Here is a 21,184-nt window from a genome sequence, read left to right on the forward strand (position 1 = left end):
ATATATATATATATATATATATATGTCTCAGTTAATGTCACAACTGAGAAATTTTAGACCTAGCAAAGTCCAAACCCTAACCAAGTACTAGTGAAACCACATTGCAATCCTCGTTGCTTTGTATCCTCTATAGCCTTGAAGGCTTATTTATAAGCTAATAACTAAGCATAGTTTGAAACCTAAGTTGATTTATGTTAGAATAAATTAATATAGGGCAAAAGTTTAAAGCTTAAACCATAAAGTAATACCTTAACTAAAGTTTTCGGTCTTAAGCTTCTAGAACCATGGAGTTTTTGGCATAGGGATTTAATGTCAAGTAATTTACAGTCCAAGGAATTAAAGTACAAAGTTTTTTTCGATTGTGAGTCAAAGAATCATGGGTTTTCGGTCAACACATGACTGAAATCTCTAAAGCTAAGCCTTTAGGGTCGTAAACACAAAGATATAGGACCGAAATCTCTGGTGTTCTAGATAGAAACTTGGCCGCAAACACCCTATAATATCTATTTATTTAGTCATTTAGGCGGTGATACTCTTTCCAAGATGATAAGTTACATTTCCCAAAGTAAACATCACTATCATATATATATATATATATATATATATATATATATATATATATATATATATATATATATGTCAACCGAAAACCTCACTCATTTCATACACATTCTCTACGAAAACATCACATATTCTCTCAAAACTCTTAGGCCTTTCTTCAAGTCTTCAAGCAGTCACATTCAAATATTCATAGTTTTGCCTAGATTACCTTCACATCTCCTTATTATTCAACAAGAACACTTCATACATTCAACCAAATTTCCTAGGAAAACATCACTTAAATTAATTCTTAGGAATTAATTTGGTAAGTTCCTATTACCTTCTAGTGTTTATTTAACACTTTCAATTTTTGGATTAACGGATTTAAACACAATAGTATGTGTTAAAATATTTTCAGGAATTTTGGAAATTATACGTGTTCTAACCCGATGATCATCGCGACCAAGTTATAACTAAGTCTAAAACTTACCAACTCTATATATACAAAGGAATAACAGAATCAAACATAAAGTTTAAAATACTATAGGAGTATTTTATGATAGTATACAATAACAACAAGTTTAGAAACCTATCAACTTCATATACCAAGAAGCTCTAGAATCATATGTATAATTAAAATACTATAGGAGTATTTTAGGTACTATAACTAACTTATGTGAAAATTCAAAGACCCTTATTGGTAGGTCTATAATTACTGAGTGTATACGTTAAGGTTATATATAATTGAGATTTTATAGACTTAGAATTTGTGATCGTCGCTCTACTACCTGTTCCTTGTTCGGTTGTTGTCTTAGAGTAGGATCACTTATTCGAAGGTCTATTTTGATCTTGGTTATATATAATCTGTATACACCACGCGACTATAGGAGGACTCGGTAAGGATCATCATAAAAATCTCAATAGAGATACTTTTATTAATCTCATAGATTCTTTAGACACTCCTATTCTCGCACAAACGATATATTTAGACATCATAACCTCACTAGAACAGCCAAGCGAGTGAACTTAGGATGAACCAAAAGAGGGTTTATGAGGAGAATCCCGAGAAATAACCGAACGAAGAGAAAAGCTCTAGAGAGATCATTAACGAACCTTATCCTATCGGGATCAAAATAGAAAGCACTCTATATGTCACAATAGTAATTTATAAATTGGTATAACCTAGTGAGTTAGTGATTACGCTACTCGCACTATGTGTTAAGTTTACCGTACCCCTTCATCACAACTAGTAATGATAAAATCAAGAGAGATACTCCCTTCCAAAACCTATGAAACTCGATCAACTTAAAGATTTCAATATCTATACCCTATTTAGTTAAACTTAACATTTGTACAAAACCTATTTCTACTCTCTACCATGAATACATCATAAGGATGTAGGTCGAAACATTGAGAGTCATACAGCAAAACGAGAAATTTTTGTGTATATATAAATAGATAAAGTACAACTAGCAACAACCACAGTTACTTACGATCTCATTTCACATCATTTAACAGAATCACGTCTTCACATGGAAATAACCGACCAACCAACGAAACCCCCATTCTACATATAGACTCCGCTACATTCCACACCACCGTAACAGCTGTTGTGACAGCTGTCATGGCGCAATTCAACGCTAACAACACAAACAAAAATGGAAATAGTGTCGACAATTCAAACCGTAGTAACAACCAAGGAAACCAATGAGTTTCGGTCGTCAAGGGCACCCTTGACCATAAACCTAAGAGCAAGAAATAAGAGTTTTGGAATAAAAAGGAGCGCAAATTATCTCAAAGACTTGCCAGGAGACAACAATCTGTGGCAACCCTTGTAGCCACAACATCTGCCACTCCAATACAAGCCAGTCGATATGCTGGAACACTACCGAAGTGCAAAAATTGTGACTTCCATCACAAGGGATTCTGTCGGGAGTTGCATTGCAAGAACTACAACAAGAGTGGGCACATTGCCCTCTTTTGTAGGACTTCGGCCCAACACATCACTTCAACCACCAATGTCGGAGAAAGACCAGTGTGTAATGCATGTGGTGCAATGGGACTTAACACCTGTTACCATAAGAAGTTCCGACATTATTCTATGAAACCCGATCAACTTAAAGATTTCAATATCTATACCCTATTTATTTAAACTTAACATTTGTACAAAACCTATTTCTACTCTCTACCATGAATACATCATAAGGATGTAGGTCGAAACATTGAGAGTCATACAACAAAACGAGAAATTTTTGTGTATATATAAATAGATAAAGTACAACTAGCAACGACCATAGTTACTTACGATCTCATTTCACATCACTTAACAGAATCACGTCTTCACATGGAAATAACCGGCCAACCAACGAAACCCCCATTCTACATATAGACTCCGCTACATTCCACACCGCCGTAACAGCTGCTGTGACAGCTGTCATGGCACAATTCAACGCTAACAACACAAACAAAAATGGAAATAGTGTCGACAATTCAAACTGTAGTAACAACCAAGGAAACCAATGAGTTTCAGTCGTCAAGGGCACCCTTGACCACAAACCTAAGAGCAAGAAATAAGAGTTTTGGAACAAAATGGAGCGCAAATTATCTCAAAGACTTGCCAGGAGACAACAATCTGTGGCAACCCCTGTAGCCACAACATCTGCCACTCCTATACAAGCCAGTCGATATGCTGGAACACTATCGAAGTGCAAAAATTGTGACTTCCATCACAAGGGATTCTGTCGGGAGTTGCATTGCAAGAACTACAACAAGAGTGGGCACATTGCCCTCTTTTGTAGGCTTCGGCCCAACACATCACTTCAACCACCAATGTCGGAGAAAGACCAGTGTGTAATGCATGTGGTGCAACGGGAAATTTCAAGAGAGATTGTCCAACAAAGAGGAATGACGGATGAGAGGGAGGAGTTTAACGACAAGACGTAAAGAAGCAACGAGGAACCTATTGGGATTTTTGGTACATTTTTCGGATAACAATAATTAAGCATTGAATTTTCACAAAAGTTTTTGACAATTAAAATCAAAATCATAAATTGCCTTCTCATTCAAATAAAACACATCATCTACTCTAATAAATGAAGGTTTTTTTGCCACATGTCATCTTCTCCTTCATTTGGACACATGGCATTTTCTAAAAATTTTAAATTTTCTATTTTCCACTTGTCATTTTGTTGTATTTTTCATTTTATTAAATTAAAATTCCACATTTAATATATAAGGTAATATATATGTAAAGTATTTATTAGAAAAGGTTTATATATGTAATGTATTCAATACATTAAAGCCTCATTAATTTTAATAATTCAAAAAATTTCTCATTTTTTTTATGAATTCAAATATTTCAAATTGTTAAAATTTTAAATTTATTTTTTTTTTAAATAAACCCATGTAATACATGAGTCTCACACCTAGTTCATATAAAAACTAAGGATCCTTATAGGTGAGTTGTGATGGCTTACTGTAGCATTAGAGTCATATATAGTTGAGATTTTGCAGGCTTAGAGTGAGTGATTCCGCCTTATTTCCTGTTTCTTGTTTGATTATGGATTTAGGCAGGGTTACTCAGTCGACTGTCTTCTCAATCTTAACTGTGTACGATTTTTATACACTAAGCGATTATAGAGGGACTTTGTAGGGATCATATTACGAGATTTCATCATTTATTATCGGAGCATTCTTAACAACTATATTCGCTAAATGCAGTACAAATATTCACAGTAAAAATAATAAGGATAAAACAGAAAGCACTAAAGACATAAACATAGAATACACCATCGCTCTAAACAATCATTCCTTCCAAATCAACTTAACACCTGTTACCATAAGAAGTTCCGACATTATAATTTGAAATGGATTGGCTTGGTCCTCACCATACCAATTTCATGTGCTACCAAAAAGACCCTCCGGCTTAACCGACCGTCTAACAAAATCTTTTCAACCTATAATGACAAACCCGACATAAACCTTCGTATCGTATCTTGCTATAAAACTCAGAAGTATCCATGTGAGGGATACCACGCCTTCCTAACTCACTCCATAGATAGAAAATAGAAGCGAAAAACACCTAAGATGTTCTGGAAGTCTGTAACCTTCTCGAAGTAGTCTCTTGTAGGGAGAGCGAGATATTTGTGTATAGATCTATTTGGGAGTGACACTCCAACATCCCAACTTTTAGCTACAGTCAGGCCGGTAGGCCTGGGGTGTAACGCCCGTGTTTCTGGGCTAGACATTAATGTTGATGTAATAGTCTAGGTTAACCTTTGCAACTCATTTTGAAATAATAAGAATGTATTATTTGAGTATTATGTGTTTTATGCTTAATTGAATTAAGAATAAAAATAAGCATAAAAATAAAATGTTAGATAAAAACAATATCGATACATGAAGACGTAGTAGTCATGGCGAGGATTTCGAATATATAAAGAATGCCGAAATCCGAGTTATACGAAGAAGTTATGACCTGTCGAAGTTTCGCGACAGAACCGGTACGACACTGCGTGACGTAAATAGTGAATTTATGTTAGAGTGATATTTAGCCTTACTAATCTAAACGAAAGTCATAGAATTTATTAAACCGAGAGCGTACGTAATAAGAACGTCCAAATCTGACTTCTTATGAGGAAGTTATGATTTTTCTAAGTTTCAGTTTAGCAGTTTGCAGCCCGACGTTCAGATTTGAGATCGAGTGATTTCTAGCCGAAACAATCTAAACGAGAATCGAAGATCTCGTCGATATTAGTGCAACGGTAAAAAGACAGACGAAAACGGACGTCAGATGAAGAAGTTATGAATTTCTAACGGAGTTTTTCCTGCCTCGACCTACTAAAAATAAAATAATAAATATAAAGTCAAAACTAGCCGACGGAGTCTAAACGAGAGTTGTAGAGCATAATCTCACCTATGCGTGGATATAAATAACGTCGAAAACGGAGATTGTATGCGAAAGTTATGAATTTCTGAAGTTCGAGGCACGCATAACGAGGAGGGAACGCCCCGCGTTCAATTGGGGAACGCCCTGTGTTCAATACTTTGTTCCGGAGTGGCCACGTCGATGCTAACTCAATGGTTAAGGGTAGGGACGGAACCCCAATCCTACACACCATGTTCGAAGGGAACGCCTAGCGTTCGAGGAACGCCCTGCGTTCCTTTGGGGAACGCCCTACGTTCGTGACAGACTTCAACACTATAAATAGATCACAAAGCCAGCCATTTGTGGTTGCCAAATCTCTTATCTCTCTCTCCTGTATTACATCGATTTATGTGCAATTTATACCCTCGAAGCCCCGGTATCATCCCGAGACCTGAAGCGAGTCCCGAAGCCCTGAAGATCCCGAGAAACAGAGTTCCCGAGCCGAAACTCTGCCCGCGAGAAGCCCAATTTTTTTGTGAAGATCTCCCGGTTTCATCGAAGAATTACTACTTGAAGAGCCGTAGTATTGTCTGATAATCATCTTATCAAGTGAGTGTGTAGTTACTTTCTTCTAACACATAAATACGAAGTATTTCTATAAAATACGTGCTATGTGTTTATATGTTATGTGTTATTTGAAATGAGTATTGATTGAATGTTTTATACATGTCTTATGCTATATATATATATATATATATATATATATATATATATATATATATATATTTATTTATTTATTTATCTACAAAGATTTTGGGTAGAACTTGGGTAGATAGTGGATGTGTGATGAAATAAAACGATGAGAGGCCTCGATGTTGTTGTGGATCTAGTCATCTAGAGGAGTATGGATGACGACCACTGACAGTTGCTAGACAGTCATGTGGAACGTTGCCAGGTTCATAACCTATAAGTGTTGTGAACGATGTGTTCACCGGTGTACTCCATCCCCCTCATTGTTGCCTTTAGGACATCTACTGTTGTGGAAACCCCTTTGCAGTATTGTCCGTCCCGATGAAAATTCCTAGACTATGTCCCTTGAAATAATTGTTGTCATAGGGATGTAAAGTGAGGATAACGGGAATGAGTAATCGGGTTATTGTTGGTTGGTGAAAAAATAAATATAATTATTTATTGTGGCTTGAAAACCCTATATGCTCACCAGAATCGCAAGCCTAACCCACTCAGTTTTATTTGTATTACAGGTAGTGGCGCGAGAGCATAAGTTGGACAACTTGTGAAGATATTTTGTTTATAGGCCAGTAGTTGTGTATAGTTGTTGTAAGGCTTATAATTTGCGATTTATGCTTTTGGTTTGTATTGGAACATGACATCCCGAGTTTTGTTATATATGAAAATACATTTCTTTAAGGAATACTTTGATAAATTTTATTTATTATATTTTGTTTTGGGAACAAATTCTGCAACTCTTTTAAATCAATGGATTTACTCTAAAATTATTTTAAAAGCATAAATGAAACCGGTCTTTTCTGGTCGTGATTTTGGGGATATCATAGTTGGTATCAGAGCATTAGTTTAAGCAAACTACGAATTTGTAGGATTTCTAGACTTAAACTTAGAATGTTAAGTGAAGATTATGAGGTGTGTGTTTGTTGTATTTTAGACATGAACACTAGTTTATTTTAGGAAGATGCCTAAAATGCTTTTATGTGCTAAATGTTATATGTTTGCCATATATGATATTATTTGTTCGATCTATGGTCTGTTGCCGACCAGATCTGGAGACCTTATGTGTGTAGGATTCTAAGCGTATGACTACGATATTAGAACTAACATGTAAACGTTCGGAGTGATAAGGATGATTTAATTATCTATCATGATTGAGGATCTAAATTCACCTTATTCGGTACGTAGATCAAAAATGGTAAGAACCAAAAGTGGCGTTGGAAACGCAGATGAAAACAGGAATCAACCACCAATGATTAAGCGAGTACCTGTTGTAGCAGCAACACCTGAGCCAATGACAATGACCGGGGTACAATTGATGATTCAAATGATGTTGAATCGTCAGATGGAAGAAACAAGACGTCTGCTTTGGCAGAATCATGAAGAACTTTCAATGCCGATTGAATAACCCGAGTTGAATGAAGGGCATTCGGAATGAGGAAACTTCAGTGGGACTGTTGGTAAAGCCAACCCATCGATTGTTAGACGAGTCAACCAGGATGGAGGAAATGATGGGCGCGGGTGCAAGTACAAGGATTTCATGGCATCCAAGCCACCATGTCTATCTGGAAGCCCGACACCAGTGGAAGTGATAAACTGGATCTCCAAAATGGAGACAATGTTTGAAAGTTGTGAATGCAGCAACATACAGAAGACCGCTCTTGCGATCCCTCTGTTAAAATCTAGAGTGTTGAGTTGGTGGAAGCTGTTAGCTGACTCGATGCCTAAGGGAGAACCGAGCAAGATGTCTTGGTAAGACTTTGTGGTGCAACTCAAATTGCAATACTACTCCGAGCAGGACCTTCTGGAAATCTATAATGAATTTCAGAATTTGAATAAGGGAAAAATGAGCGTTACTGAATACACTGCTAGTTTCACGGAAGAGATGAAGCTTATCCTATATTTAGTTCCAACTGAACTCTCTAAGGTCAACAAGTTTGCCCGTGGATTACCAACGGACTTTAGTCCAATGGTTAAGCAAGCAACCACATTGAAAGCCGCCATCTGGGTTGCTAAGAATGCTGAGACTCAGATCAGGGAGAAGGGTCTGGAGAGGTTAGAGGTTGGTGAGAAGAGGAAGTTTGATGGACCCTCGAGGTCCAGCAAAAAGGATAAATTCTCGAAGTCTAGTTCGAGAGCAGGTGGAAGAGGCGAAGGGAAATAGTGCGACAAATGCAAGAAGAAGCATCAGGGAAAATGTGATGGGGAAGTCATATGCTTCAAATGTGGAAAGCGAGGGAACTATGCCAACGAATGCACCCTTACCAAGAAAGTCTGCTATGGGTGTGGTGAGGAGGGGAACATCTCAAGAGATTGTCCGAAAAAAAAAGGAGGCAGCAAAACCCAACATTCGACCAAAGTCGAAGGTGAGAGCCTTCCGGATGACACTGGAAGCTGCTAAAGAAGAAGTTGATGTCACTTCAGGTACCTTTCTCGTAAACGAATTTCCTGCCCAAATTTTGTTTGATTCTGGAGCCAACTACTCCTTTATATCGCATGAATTTGGTGGAAAACTAGCTTTGCCTGTTGATAGACTAGATAATGCTTTATTAGTCGAAGTTGCTAGTGGCAAGTTTGTACCTGTTAGCTATCGCATGAAAAACATCTTAATTGATTTGAATGGGAATAAGTTCCATGAGGAATTATTGCCTATTGAGCTAAATGGTTTCGACATCGTGCTGGGAATGGATTGACTTAGTGCCAATGATGCCGAGATATTATGCAGGAAGAAGATAGTAAAGGTAAACCTGCTTGGGTAAGAGTCATTTATGGTTTATGGGGACAAATGCAGAGTGAACTCTGGAATCATTTCCCTAATGAAAGCCAGAAAGTGTTTGGCCAAGGGTTATACATCATATCTAGCATTCGTGATCGATGCTAAGAAAGAAAAGAAGGAGGTGCAGAATATTCCGGTGGTGTGTGATTATCCGGAAGTATTTCCCGAAGATCTCCCCGGATTACCGTCAGTTAGACAAGTGGAGTTTAGAATTGACTTGTTATTCGGAATAACGCCAATAGCAAAAGCACCTTACAGACTAGCACCAACGGAGATGTAGGAGCTGATGATGCAACTTCAAGAGTTATTGGACTAAGGTTTCGTTAGACCTAGTTCATCACCCTGGGGAGCTCCGGTGTTATTTGTAAAGAAGATGGACGGGAGTATGAGAATGTGCATCGATTACAGAGAGCTGAACAAGGCAACCATAAAGAATAGATATCCATTGCCAAGGATTGATGACATGTTTGATCAACTACAAGTTTTAAGTTATTTTTCAAAGATCGACCTAAGGTCAGGATATCATCAACTGAAGGCGAGAGAGCAGGATATCAAGAAGAATTCATTCAGAACACGATATGGACACTACGAGTTTTTGGTTATGTCATTTGGACTAACCAATGCTCCAACAGCATTCATGGATTTAATGAACAAGGTTTGTAAACCATTCCTTGATAAATATGTGATAGTGTTCATATATGACATTTTGATTTACTTGAAAAGCCAAGAAGAGCATGGAAGACACTTGTGAGAAGTGTTAGAAGTCTTGAAGAGGGAGAAGCTGTATGCAAAGTTCTCTAAATGTGATTTCTGGATTCAAGAAGTCCAATTCTTGGGTCACGTGGTCAACCAGGAGGGGATAATGGTTGATCCAGTAAAGATTGAAGCTGTGATGAAGTGGGAACAACCGAAAAGTCCCACGGAGATCCGAAACTTTTTGGGATTAGCCAGATTTTACCGAAGGTTTATCCAAGGCTTTTCTTTGATCGCTACTCCACTAATAGCTTTGACCCATAAAGGAGCCACTTATACTTGGAGTGATAAGCACAAAGAAGAATTCGAGTTTCTAAAGAAGAAGCTATGTGAAGCACTGATTCTTTCTCTACCTGATGGAGTTGAGGACTTTGTTGTTTATAGTGATGCGTCTGGTGTTGGATTGGGTTGTGTTTTGACCCAAAGAGAAAAGGTAATAGCATATGCGTCTCGACAGCTGAAAGAGCATGAAAAGAACTACCCCACTCATGATTTGGAGTTGGCAGCGGTAGTTTTCGCTCTAAAGATATGGAGGCATTACCTTTATGGCACAAAGTGCAAACTTTTTACTGATCATAAGAGTCTCCAATGTCTCTTTAGTCAGAAAGAATTCAATATGAGGCAACGATGCTAGCTATAACTACTTAAGGACTACGAATGTGAGATACTTTACCATCCCGGTAAAGCAAATGTTGTCGCTGATGCTCTCGGTCGGAAAGTCAATCTTGAGAGAAAAAGGCCAAGAGCATTGAGGATAGAAGTTGTCTCAACAACTGTGGAGAGTATAAAGAAAGCTCAAGAGGAAGCTTCTGAAAAAAATGACTGGAAGGAGGAACGTTTGGGTAAAACGTTGGTTTTTGGTACAAACGGTCATGGACTGAAGGTATTCCAAGATTGTATTTGGGCACATAAGTCGGGAGGAATAAGAGATCTTCTGATGGAATAAGCTCACAAAACCATGTACTCAATTCATCCTGGCAGCACTAAAATGTATAGGGACCTAAAACCCTATTACTGGTGGCTGACAATGAAGCTCGATATTGCAAAGTATGTGGCCGAGTGTGTGACTTGTGCGAGAGTCAAGGAACAACATCAGAAACCATACGGGAGTTTAGAACCTTTACCTGTGCCTATGGGTAAATGGGAAGACATTGCTATGGATTTTGTCACTAAGCTGCCCAGAACAAAGAATGGTCACGACATGATTTAGGTGGTCATTGATCGCTTCACTAAGAGTGCACACTTCATAGCAGCTAATGAAAAATGGTCTATGGATAAGCTTGTGAGTTCTTATGTGAAAGAAATTGTGAGGCTTCACGGTGTTCCATTAACGATCGTATCAGATCGTGACAGCCGTTTCACCTCGCGATTTTGGAGAAGTCTACAAGAGGAATTGGGTACCAAGTTGTGTTTGAGTACAACTTACCATCCACAGACTGATGGTCAGAGCGAACAAACGATACAAATGCTTGAAGATATGCTGAGAGCATGTACCCTGGAATTCCAAGCATGTACCCTAGAATTCCAAGGTAACTGGGATGAACATTTACCTTTGGTAGAATTTTCCTACAATAATAGTTTCCACTCGAGCATAAAGATAGCACCTTATCAAGCTATGTATGGACAAAAATGTTGTACACCGTCTTGTTGGCTTGAGGATGGTGAAAAGCAGTTTATGGCACAACATCAGAAACCATACGGGAGTTTAGAACCTTTACCTGTGCCTATGGGTAAATGGGAAGACATTGCTATGGATTTTGTTACTAAGCTGCCAAGAACAAAGAATGGTCACGACATGATTTAGGTGGTCGTTGATCGCTTCACTAAGAGTGCACACATCATAGCAGCTAATGAAAAATGGTCTATGGATAAGCTTGCGAATTCTTATGTGAAAGAAATTATGAGGCTTCACGGTGTTCCATTAACGATCGTATCAGATCGTGACAGCCGTTTCACCTCGCGATTTTGGTGAAGTCTAAAAGAGGAATTGGGTACCAAGTTGTGTTTGAGTACAGCTTACCATCCACAGACTGATGGTCAGAGCAAACGAACGATACAAATAGTTGAAGATATGCTGAGAGCATGTACCATGGAATTCAAGGTAACTGGGATGAACATTTACCTTTGGTAGAATTTTCCTACAATAATAGTTTCCACTCGAGCATAAAGATAGCACCTTATCAAGCTATGTATGGACAAAAATTTCGTACGCCGTCTTGTTGGCTTGAGGCTGGTGAAAAGCAGTTTATGGGACGTGAGATAGTCCATCAAACTATTGAAAAGTTGAAAATAATCAGGGAGAGAATGTTAGCAGCTCAGGATCGTCAAAAGAGCTATGTTGACAAGAAAAGAAGACCGATGACTTTTGAAGTTGGGGACTCAGTTTTGCTTAAAGTCTCGCCGTGGAAGGGACTTACAAGGTTTGGAAAAAGGGGAAAGTTAAGTCCAAGGTTTATTGGACCGTTTAAAGTTCTTTAGAGGGTTAGGAACCAAGCTTACAAGCTCGAACTACTAGAAGAACTGAGTGGAATTCATAACACTTTTCATGTGTGTTATCTGAGGAAGTTCACGGGGGAAGTTCCCGACATGATTCCACTTTCGAAGTTGAGAATTGATGAAAACAAAAGGTTGATTGAAGAACCAGAGGCAATCGTTGACCGAAAGACTAAGAAGTTGCGACGTAAGATGGTCGAATTAGTGCTTTTCCGATCGAAACATTCGAATGGGCAAAATCTCAACTGGGAGACGGAGAGTGACATGATGAGTCACTATCCGCATTTGTTTGTTGACGTGTGATTCGGGGACGGAATCATCCTAAGGTGGAGAGAATTGTAATGCCCGTGTTTCTGGGCTAGGCATTAATGTTGATATAATAGTCTAGGTTAACCTTTGTAACTCATTTTGAAATAATAAGAATGTATTATTTGAGTATTATGTGCTTTATGCTTAATTGAATTAAGAATAAAAATAAGCGTCAAAATAAAATGTTAGATAAAACCAATATCGATACATGAAGACGTAGTGATCATGACGAGGATTCCGAATATATAAAGAATGACGAAATCCGAGTTATAACGAAGAAGTTATGACCTGTCGAAGTTTCGCGACAAAACCGGAATGACACTGCACGACGTAAATAGTGAATTTACGTTAGAACGATATTTAACCTTAGTGATCTAAATGAAAGTCATAAAATTTATTAAACCGAGAGCGTACATAATAAGAACGTCTAAATCTGACTTTATATGAGGAAGTTATGATTTTTCTAAGTTTCAGCTTAGCAGTATGCAACCCGATGTTAGGATTTGAGATCGAATGATTTCTAGCCGAAACAATCTAAACGAGAATTGAAGATCTCGTCGATATTAGTGCAACGGTAAAAGACAGACGAAAACGGACGTCAAATGAAGATGTTATGAATTTCTAACGGAGTTTTTCCTGTCCCGACCTACTAAAAATAATATAATAAAAATAAAGTCAAAACTAGCCGACGAAGTCTAAACGAGAGTTGTAGAGCATAATCTCACCTACGCGTGGAAATAAAGAACGTCGAAAACGAAGATCATATGCGAAAGTTATGAATTTATGAAGTTCGAGGCACGCATAACGAGGAGGGAACGCCCCACGTTCAATTGGGGAACGCCCCGCATTCAATACTTGGCTACGGAGTAGCCACATCGATGCTGACTCAATGGATAAGAGATAGGGGCGGAACCCCGCTCCTACGCACCGCGTTTTGGGAACGCCCTACGAACCTTTGGGGAACACCCTGGGCTCGCGACAGACGTCAACACTATAAATAGATCACAAGCAAGTCGTTTGTGGTTGCCAAATCTTTTATCTCTCTCTCATATATTACCTCGATTTACGTTCAATTTATACCCCCCGAAGCCCCGGTATCATCCCGAAACCCAAAGCGAGTCCTGAAGCCCTGAAGATCCCGAGAAACAGAGTTCCCGAGCCGAAACTCTACCCGCGAGAAGCCCGATTTTTGTGAAGATCTCCCGGTTTCATCGAAGAATTACTACTTGAAGAGCCGTAGTACTGTCTGATAATCATCTTATCAAGTGAGTGTGTAGTTTCTTTCTTCTAACACATAAATACGAAGTATTTCCATAAAATATGTTCTATGTGTTTATATGTTATGTGTTATTTGAAATGAGTATTGATTGAATGTTTTATACATGTTTTATGTTGCATATATATATATATATATATATATATATATATATATATATACAAAGATGTTGGGTAGAACATGGGTAGATAGTGGTTGTGTGATGAAATAAAATGATGAGAGGCCTCGATGTTGTTGTTGTTCTAGTCATCTAGCGGAGTATGGATGATGACCACGGACTCTTTCTATACAGTCCTGTGGAATGCTGGCGGGTTCATAACCTATAGGTGTTATGAACGATGTGTGCACCGGTGTACTCTATCCCCCTCACGGTTGCCTTTAGGACATCTACTGTTGAGGAAACCCTTTTGCTCTAATGTTCGTCCCGATGAAAATTCCTAGACTATGTCCCTTCTAATAGTTGTTGTCATAGGGAAATAAAGTGAGGATAACGGGAATGGGTAATCGGGTTATTGTTGGTTGGTGAAAAATTAAATATAATTAGTTATTGTGGGTTGAAAACCCTATATGCTTACCAAGCTCCCAAGCCTGACCCACTCAGTTTTATTTGTATTACAGGTAGTGACGTGAGAGCATATGTTGGACAACCTGTGAAGATATTTTGTTTATAATCCAGTAGTTGTATATAACTGTTGTAAGGCTTATAGTGAACTAGAAGAAAAAGACACTTTTACGATGCGCAAACCATGACACTCATTTATTTATGTTACGCAAAACAGAGTGACAATAAAAAAATGTCATCTCTTCAAAAAATTGAAGGATTTAGGTCACGTATTATTGCGTGCCCTTAAATTAGTGTCATAAGAAAAAAAAAATGAAAAACACGGAGGGTGCTGTATCTTAAATGCGCTTCCTCTATAAGTGTTGCTTTATACTTTTTAATGAACGCACATTTGGTAGATACGGGCGAAAATGAAATCCCCAGATATTTGAAAACCCACCTTGTTTTTTTTTTCTACCTTCTTTCTATCTTTCATCTTCGCAATCATCGGATCTCTGCTCTAGTGTCACTCTGAAGATTAACAAATTTCAAGCCCTAGTCTCCCTCTAAGACAGAGACGAAAAGAGAATAAACATGAAGAATGCACCTATCGTTGTTACGACTTATGATGCTTCTCAATGCTTTTGATAAGAACACCGACTCAGATGCTTCTCAAAGCTTTTGATAAGCACGCTGCCGGATTTGCATACCAAGACATCGCATAATCTTCTATTTATCTGCATGTGTTTCTTGCAACAGGTGTATTTTTCATTCTCTAAACCTCACTCCATATCTTGATTTGTATGATTTATAGCCCTAATTTCAATTCCTAGATTTTGTAGATGCTCGCATGCCTTTTTCTAGTCATCCTTCTACCTTGGTGTTGTTTCTTTCATCACTCCTTCGGTTGATCTTCTTCTTCATCACGATCTACTGAAAGACTCATTGATTTTACCGACTATGGCTTCTGTGATTCTCTCCTCTTCTGCTCTCCAATCTCTGATTTCACTCTAAAAACATCGATTGAACTCCTCGCTTCACATATCGTCTACCAAAAATAAATGTTGATTGCAACCACCTTCAAGCACGATGCCTCTCAACTATACATCCAGAATAAGAACATACATCACTCTCAAACACCCCCCTTAGCTTCTTCGTAATTATCGACGTGGTGTGATTTCTAGGGCTTGAAGCAACCTCCTCTATCTTACATTGAAAATCATTTCCCCCTCTTATCGCTGACCCTATTGGAGCGATTCTAGGGTTTGAATCAACATTTACCCTTTTCGACAATCCATCTGATGAACTCATCGCCTTTTGTTACCTTTCGAGAACTCTCATGATGTACCAACTGAAGCAGCTTGGCTTAATACATATGAAAGATTATCACCGTGCTGGAAATCCATTCGTCCTTCCTTCTCAGGTAAATCATTCGCCCTTCCTTCTCAGGTATTGACTGCAGGTTTTGTTTAATTTGCTTTCAATTAATTCATATTTTCGTGTTAATCCATACGAAAGCAATGTTCAGGTTATGAATCTGATGTCGAACTAAATAATTAAACTCATAGAGTGATCATTTGTTAAGCTGTTATAAGAAAAATCAACTTTCAGGATTAGGAATCTCATATTGGACTAACTGATTAATCTCATAGTGAATTAATTGAGTTGATGGAAACAAATTTAATGTTCAAGTACCTCATATACATTCAGCAACATCTTCTAGGATATTGTAACGACTACTAAGGGCAAATAGGTAATTTTGGCGACTGAAAAGATACTTGTTTTTGTTTCAGGAATGCTCAGACGACCTGCTGAGGTGCTTGGGCAAGTACTTGTAGCTACAAGGATACGGCCTGTAGCCCTGCAAAAGATTTATGGGCTTTAACATATGGGGGTAGATATCAGTGATATTGATTGTGCTCCATAAGTTTTCTTTTATAATCTTTCTTTGATACCTTTCTGAATTTACATAATTTTTCTTTTATCCTTTCCCAAATTTACATCTTTTCCCATTAACAATTATTACAAGATGTTGGTGATGATATGGTTTTTGGTCCATATGTATTCTCAATTTTGTCTTCTTAAGGAGTATTTTTGGTATTTGGTTTTTAGTCAATTGTTTTTATTAAACTATGCTCCCTCCTTGTTTCCCTTTATTCTCAAAGTTGATTCAAGCATGTGTATTCTGAACTTTCAAGCACTGTCAGTTCATTTATATTGTTTGGTGATACTTCCCTTTGAAAGGATATTGAAGCTACAATTCATAGTGCATAGTGGCTTTCTATGTTAGGCAGATCTAGCACAGGAGAACAACGTAAAAGGTATACCGTTTTATTCACTACAAAGACACACATAATTAAACAATAAAATACACATACACTTTTACATATTATGACTGACTATGTAATGTTGCTTCATGTAATTAACTTCTCTAATATTGGTTAATTTGACAGACGTGAGGAATCATTGCCCATCTTCAAAGAAGGCACTTATGTGGATTGCTGGACTTTGTTGCTAGGGAGCTGCAGACACAGGTACGACTTCTACATCTTAACATTTAGAGTAAATTACGGATTTGGTCATTATGCTTTACCCAAAATCGCAAGTTCTGTCCAAATTTTGATAGCGTCCAAATCTCGTCCTTAAGTTTGCATTTCATTGCGGATATGGTCCTTAACCCATATAAAATGACTTCAGAATTTGGACTGAACTTGTGATTTTGTAAAACATAGGGACTAAGTTTGTAATTGACTTTAATATTTATATTTTACTTCCTCCCTCATTTCCTACCCTTTTGTTTTTGCTGCAGACTCAAGTGATTGTTGCAGCAACTGTTGGTGTTGCTGCTTATGGATTACCACTAGAGGTTTCTAAAGTTGAAGCAGAGAATGTTGCTCAGCTTTCTGTGGCTTTGGTTGCAACAGCAAGCTTTTTAGTTTCTCCTTCATTCAAGGGGGTTCTGGTTCTTCTCTTCCATCTGTGGTTCATGTTGGTAACAACACAAATCTACCCACAATCCCAGAACCACTTGAAGCATGGGCTTCTTCTAATGACTCTAGAACTCTTCCCCTTGATGTACGTTTGCACTTACTTACTTCCATGCTTACCATGCTGATGTGTCATTCCTTTTACGTTAACATGTTACCCCGTAGGAAGTGTTTGGTATGCAGTAATCAAAGAGGGAATGAAATGGAAAATACATGTTTGTTTGCCACAAAGGAATGGAATGGAACATTCCTTCTCATGTGTTGATTTTTATTCCTTAGGGGAAGGGTGTTTTTTATTTATTTATTTAGTTTTCCATTCCTTGACGGAATGGAGTGATATATTAAATTAATTAATAATTACTTTTATTTATATGATCTTCAATAACAATTATATTTTTAAATTTTTTTTCAAAACTTCAATTTAGTTATTTTTGTTAAATATATATTTTTATTATCATTCTATTTTAAGATTTCATGGTATTTAATTTAGTTTTTTATTTTTGTAAATAATTTTTTAAAGTGATAATAAATAAAGTGACCATTCGATGCATATAATATATATTTCAAACGACATGAAATATGTTTATATGCGATTTATTCAGTGGTATAAAAAAATCTAACATTTTCCTTTATTTATCATTTTACTTCCATGTAGTTTTTTAATTACATATAACAAACAACATGACTTATTCAATTCTTTATAGCCAACCAAACATGATAATGGAGTGTAATATTCCTTTCTTTTGTGATTCCATTCCATTATACCAAACAAACCCTTACTTCTAAATCAGTGTTGTTATTCTGAAAAGGTGCTTACATCTATGGCCGACACCAAGGGGCAAATTTCAGCAACAGTGATGGAACAGCTTACAGCTGTCGTAGCAGCTGAACCCTATCACTCAGTTTCTTGCGCCTTTGTGTCATATGAAATTTGTGATGTAGACTTAGCAGAAGGTTGGAAATACAGAAGTAGATTATGGTATGCAGTCGCTCTTCCTTCAAAAGCTTTCGACTTTGGTGGTGGTGAATGTGGGTGGGACGCCTGGAATTCTTCTTTGGAAAAAGATTCAAATGGTAACTGGATTGAACTCCCATTAATAAATAAGTGTGTTTCCATGCTACAAGCTTTGTTGTTAGATGAGTCTGGACTTGGTGGTGGTCTGGGTATTGGAGGAGGTTATGGTACAGGGATGGGAGGCATGGTGGCTCTTTATCAATTGTTGGATGAGTCTGGACATGGTGGTGGACTTGTGTATGCTTCGGATGATACTTGTTTCCATGAGGGAAGAAGATGATGGTGAAAGTAATATGCTTAGAAGGAATCTTAGTGTTGATGAAGGGTCGTTTGAAGATAAAATTGCTCCATCATCATTAGAAAGTAGTCCACGAACATCAATGAGGCAGCCCCCCTCTGTATTATTGTGGAGGTATGCCTATTTTAATAACGGGAAAATTGCTGAGAATATCACATTATCTAATGTTGTTCTCTAATGTTGATATGTTGTTGTTCTCTAGTGTTGTTCTCTATTATAGATATGCACATTATCTGTTTGAAAATAGGAGCTATAAGGAAGCCATGGATCATTTGTATGGGGGTATTCTTGTGATTGTCAATGAGCTTTTTTTTTGAAAATGGGAGCTATGAGGAAGCCATTGTATATATATAGATGGTGATCTTTATATATATATATATATATATATATATATATATATATATATATATTGAATTAGTGACTTAATGAGATGGTTTGGAAAATAGCAATAATGATTAATTGTCATCTAATGAACCTCAGACTCATACCAATGTCAATAATTGGACTATTTGGTGCTCTAGTTATTTATGGGCATCTAAAGTCCGGATCTCAAGCTTCTAACGACATGACACGTGGCATGCATCAGTTGCTTGAGGGAGGGGGTAGCATGTTTGAAGATAAAGTTTCACTTCTACGTTATGCTTTGCAAAGGGCTTTTCAGGCTGCGCCTAACAGGCTTATGACTAACAATGCCTACCTGGCTTTATTGGGCGCCTCAGTATGACTTCATATTCAATATTGTATATGTGAATTTTCCCCCTTTCAACAAACTAAAAAAAGAATAACTTTTTGTACTAGTTAAATGCATCCACAACAGATGAGGGACTAAACTTTTATGACTTACAACATCGCTTTGAGCACTCACAACTTCTTTTGGTTCTTTTGAGTTCACTTCCACATGTACCAAAGACTTTTCAGTGTCGCGCATTACAGGTACTGTTGTTTCCATTTATACCCTTGTCCCTGGAAATTCTATTTTGTATATTTACTTCTCCTTTTGATTTCAGTATCTTCTGATTTTGGCTTGCAGTCATGCTGAAAATAGAAACATGCTCACTAAGATGGATGAATGGCCTGAATGGATCTTGGAAATTCTTATTTCCACTTACGAGGTGATGTTATATTAAATATTAACTATCACCACTTGAATTTATTTTTTCTTGCAACTGATACAAGTGTAGTAAGCTTGGAAGTTGTACCTATAAAAGATTATGCACTTTATTTTTCATTTCATTTTAAATGATATATATATGCATGCTTGTTCCTACTATACAGACGTCTGGGAAGAATGCTTCAATGTCTTGAGATTTCCGTGAGGATGACGAAAGAGTTATTCTTGAGATTTCCGCATCTATGGTCCGACCATAAAAGGTATGGCAAGGAAAATTTCAGGTAAGCTTTAATTGTCATTTGACTCATTTGCTAATTAATTATATATGTTAGTTATATATCGACTTTATTATTAATTTCTTGTGCAGAATGGTCATACCATTGAGAAATTGCGTGAACAAATGATGGAGCTAATGAAGAAGATCATACATAGCTATTCAGCTGCTAAAACTTTCCCATATATTTTGGAAGGTCTGCATTCTAGAAACAACAAGACAAAAATTGAGTGTACTAATCTTGTTGGATTTTTTCTTGGTAATCATTATACTGAGGTATATAACCACATATGATAGTCTTTTCAATTAATATGTCACACTCACACCTTATAGGCTTATAGCTGAAGGCTGCTCATGCTTTCCATGATTATGGTGCAGATAAGTGGACAGATAAAAAAAACATGCAAATTATTGCAAATCTAACAGCAAAACGGGATGGTGAACTTAGAAAGGTTGCACTAAATTGTTTTGCCTCTGGTTATAAGATTCTCAGTATGCTTAAGTTTTCTTAAGGAACAGATTTATGTAGAAAGGAATAATAGTTCTTTTTTTTTGTTGGAAATGTCAATTCTAATTACAATTTTGATTTAAGGTGTTCTTTAATAGCAATGTATTATTAGGTTATATAATTAGGGAAAACCTCTTAATAACAATGTATAATCGGATTCCCTTAATACCAATGTATTACAATTTTTTTACATTATGTTATGGATGAAATTGATTGTTTTGGTATATATTTGTTTCCATATTTTTGTATTATGCGTAAATGAGTATCGTAAAGACGTGTCGTAAATATATATTGTAAATGGTTGTTGAATTGTATGACATGCAAATGCGTGTCATCTTCATTTATGACAGGGGCTTTAATGATACGCAATGCGTGTCCTAAACGTGTGTCGTAAGGTTAAGACACGCAAATGCTTGTCGTCTTCGTTTATGACAAGGCTTCCTTGATACGCATTGCGCATCGTAAATGCGCGTCGTCTATAGACGACGCGCAAAAGCGTGTCGTCTCTCGTTATGATAGGGCCTTCCTTGACACACATTTGCGCGTCGTCCGAGCGTTTTACGACACACATTGCGCGTCGTAAAAGGTTGTTTTTCTAGTAGTGATGTGCCGTTTATGCTTTTGGTCTGTATCGGAACATGACGTCCCGAGTTTTGTTATATATGAAAATACATTTCTTTAAGGAATGCTTT

The 21,184-nt window shown here is 37.3% G+C and overlaps 1 protein-coding gene across 5 annotated transcripts; it reads left to right on the top strand.

The window, feature by feature from the left end:
• The first annotated feature begins 18,053 nt into the window (after positions 1-18,053).
• LOC145100813 (BEACH domain-containing protein C1-like) lies at positions 18,054-20,645 on the top strand. 5 transcript variants are annotated; one of them, XR_013705260.1, is made up of 6 exons: positions 18,054-18,713; positions 19,186-19,317; positions 19,398-19,532; positions 19,607-19,711; positions 19,875-19,991; positions 20,078-20,645. XR_013705260.1 is itself a non-coding variant. In XM_079037942.1 (4 exons), exons 1-4 carry the CDS (start codon positions 19,030-19,032, stop codon positions 19,902-19,904), a joined length of 558 nt encoding a protein of 185 aa, XP_078894068.1. In that variant the 5' UTR covers positions 19,027-19,029; the 3' UTR covers positions 19,905-20,071. The 5 variants fall into 5 exon arrangements, 1 of the variants encoding a protein (XP_078894068.1); XR_013705259.1 differs by lacking the exon at positions 18,054-18,713 and having other exon boundaries at positions 19,027-19,317; positions 20,078-20,260; positions 20,363-20,645; XR_013705258.1 differs by lacking the exon at positions 18,054-18,713 and having other exon boundaries at positions 19,027-19,317.
• The last annotated feature ends 539 nt before the right edge of the window (positions 20,646-21,184 follow it).

Source organism: Lactuca serriola, chromosome 4, assembly GCF_051521515.1.
Source record: "Lactuca serriola cultivar US96UC23 chromosome 4, Lser_US96UC23_V15, whole genome shotgun sequence".
Taxonomy (NCBI): domain Eukaryota; kingdom Viridiplantae; phylum Streptophyta; class Magnoliopsida; order Asterales; family Asteraceae; genus Lactuca; species Lactuca serriola.

What these genes read in the sequence shown, in the direction of transcription:
- LOC145100813 (XM_079037942.1), top strand. Translation starts at nt 19,030, where the DNA reads ATGGTTTGGAAAATAGCAATAATGATTAATTGTCATCTAATGAACCTC. An exon ending in TTCAGTGTCGCGCATTACAG is followed by an intron (nt 19,533 to 19,606) that starts GTACTGTTGTTT and finishes TTTTGATTTCAG; the next exon opens with TATCTTCTGATTTTGGCTTG. An exon ending in TTCTTATTTCCACTTACGAG is followed by an intron (nt 19,712 to 19,874) that starts GTGATGTTATAT and finishes CCTACTATACAG; the next exon opens with ACGTCTGGGAAGAATGCTTC.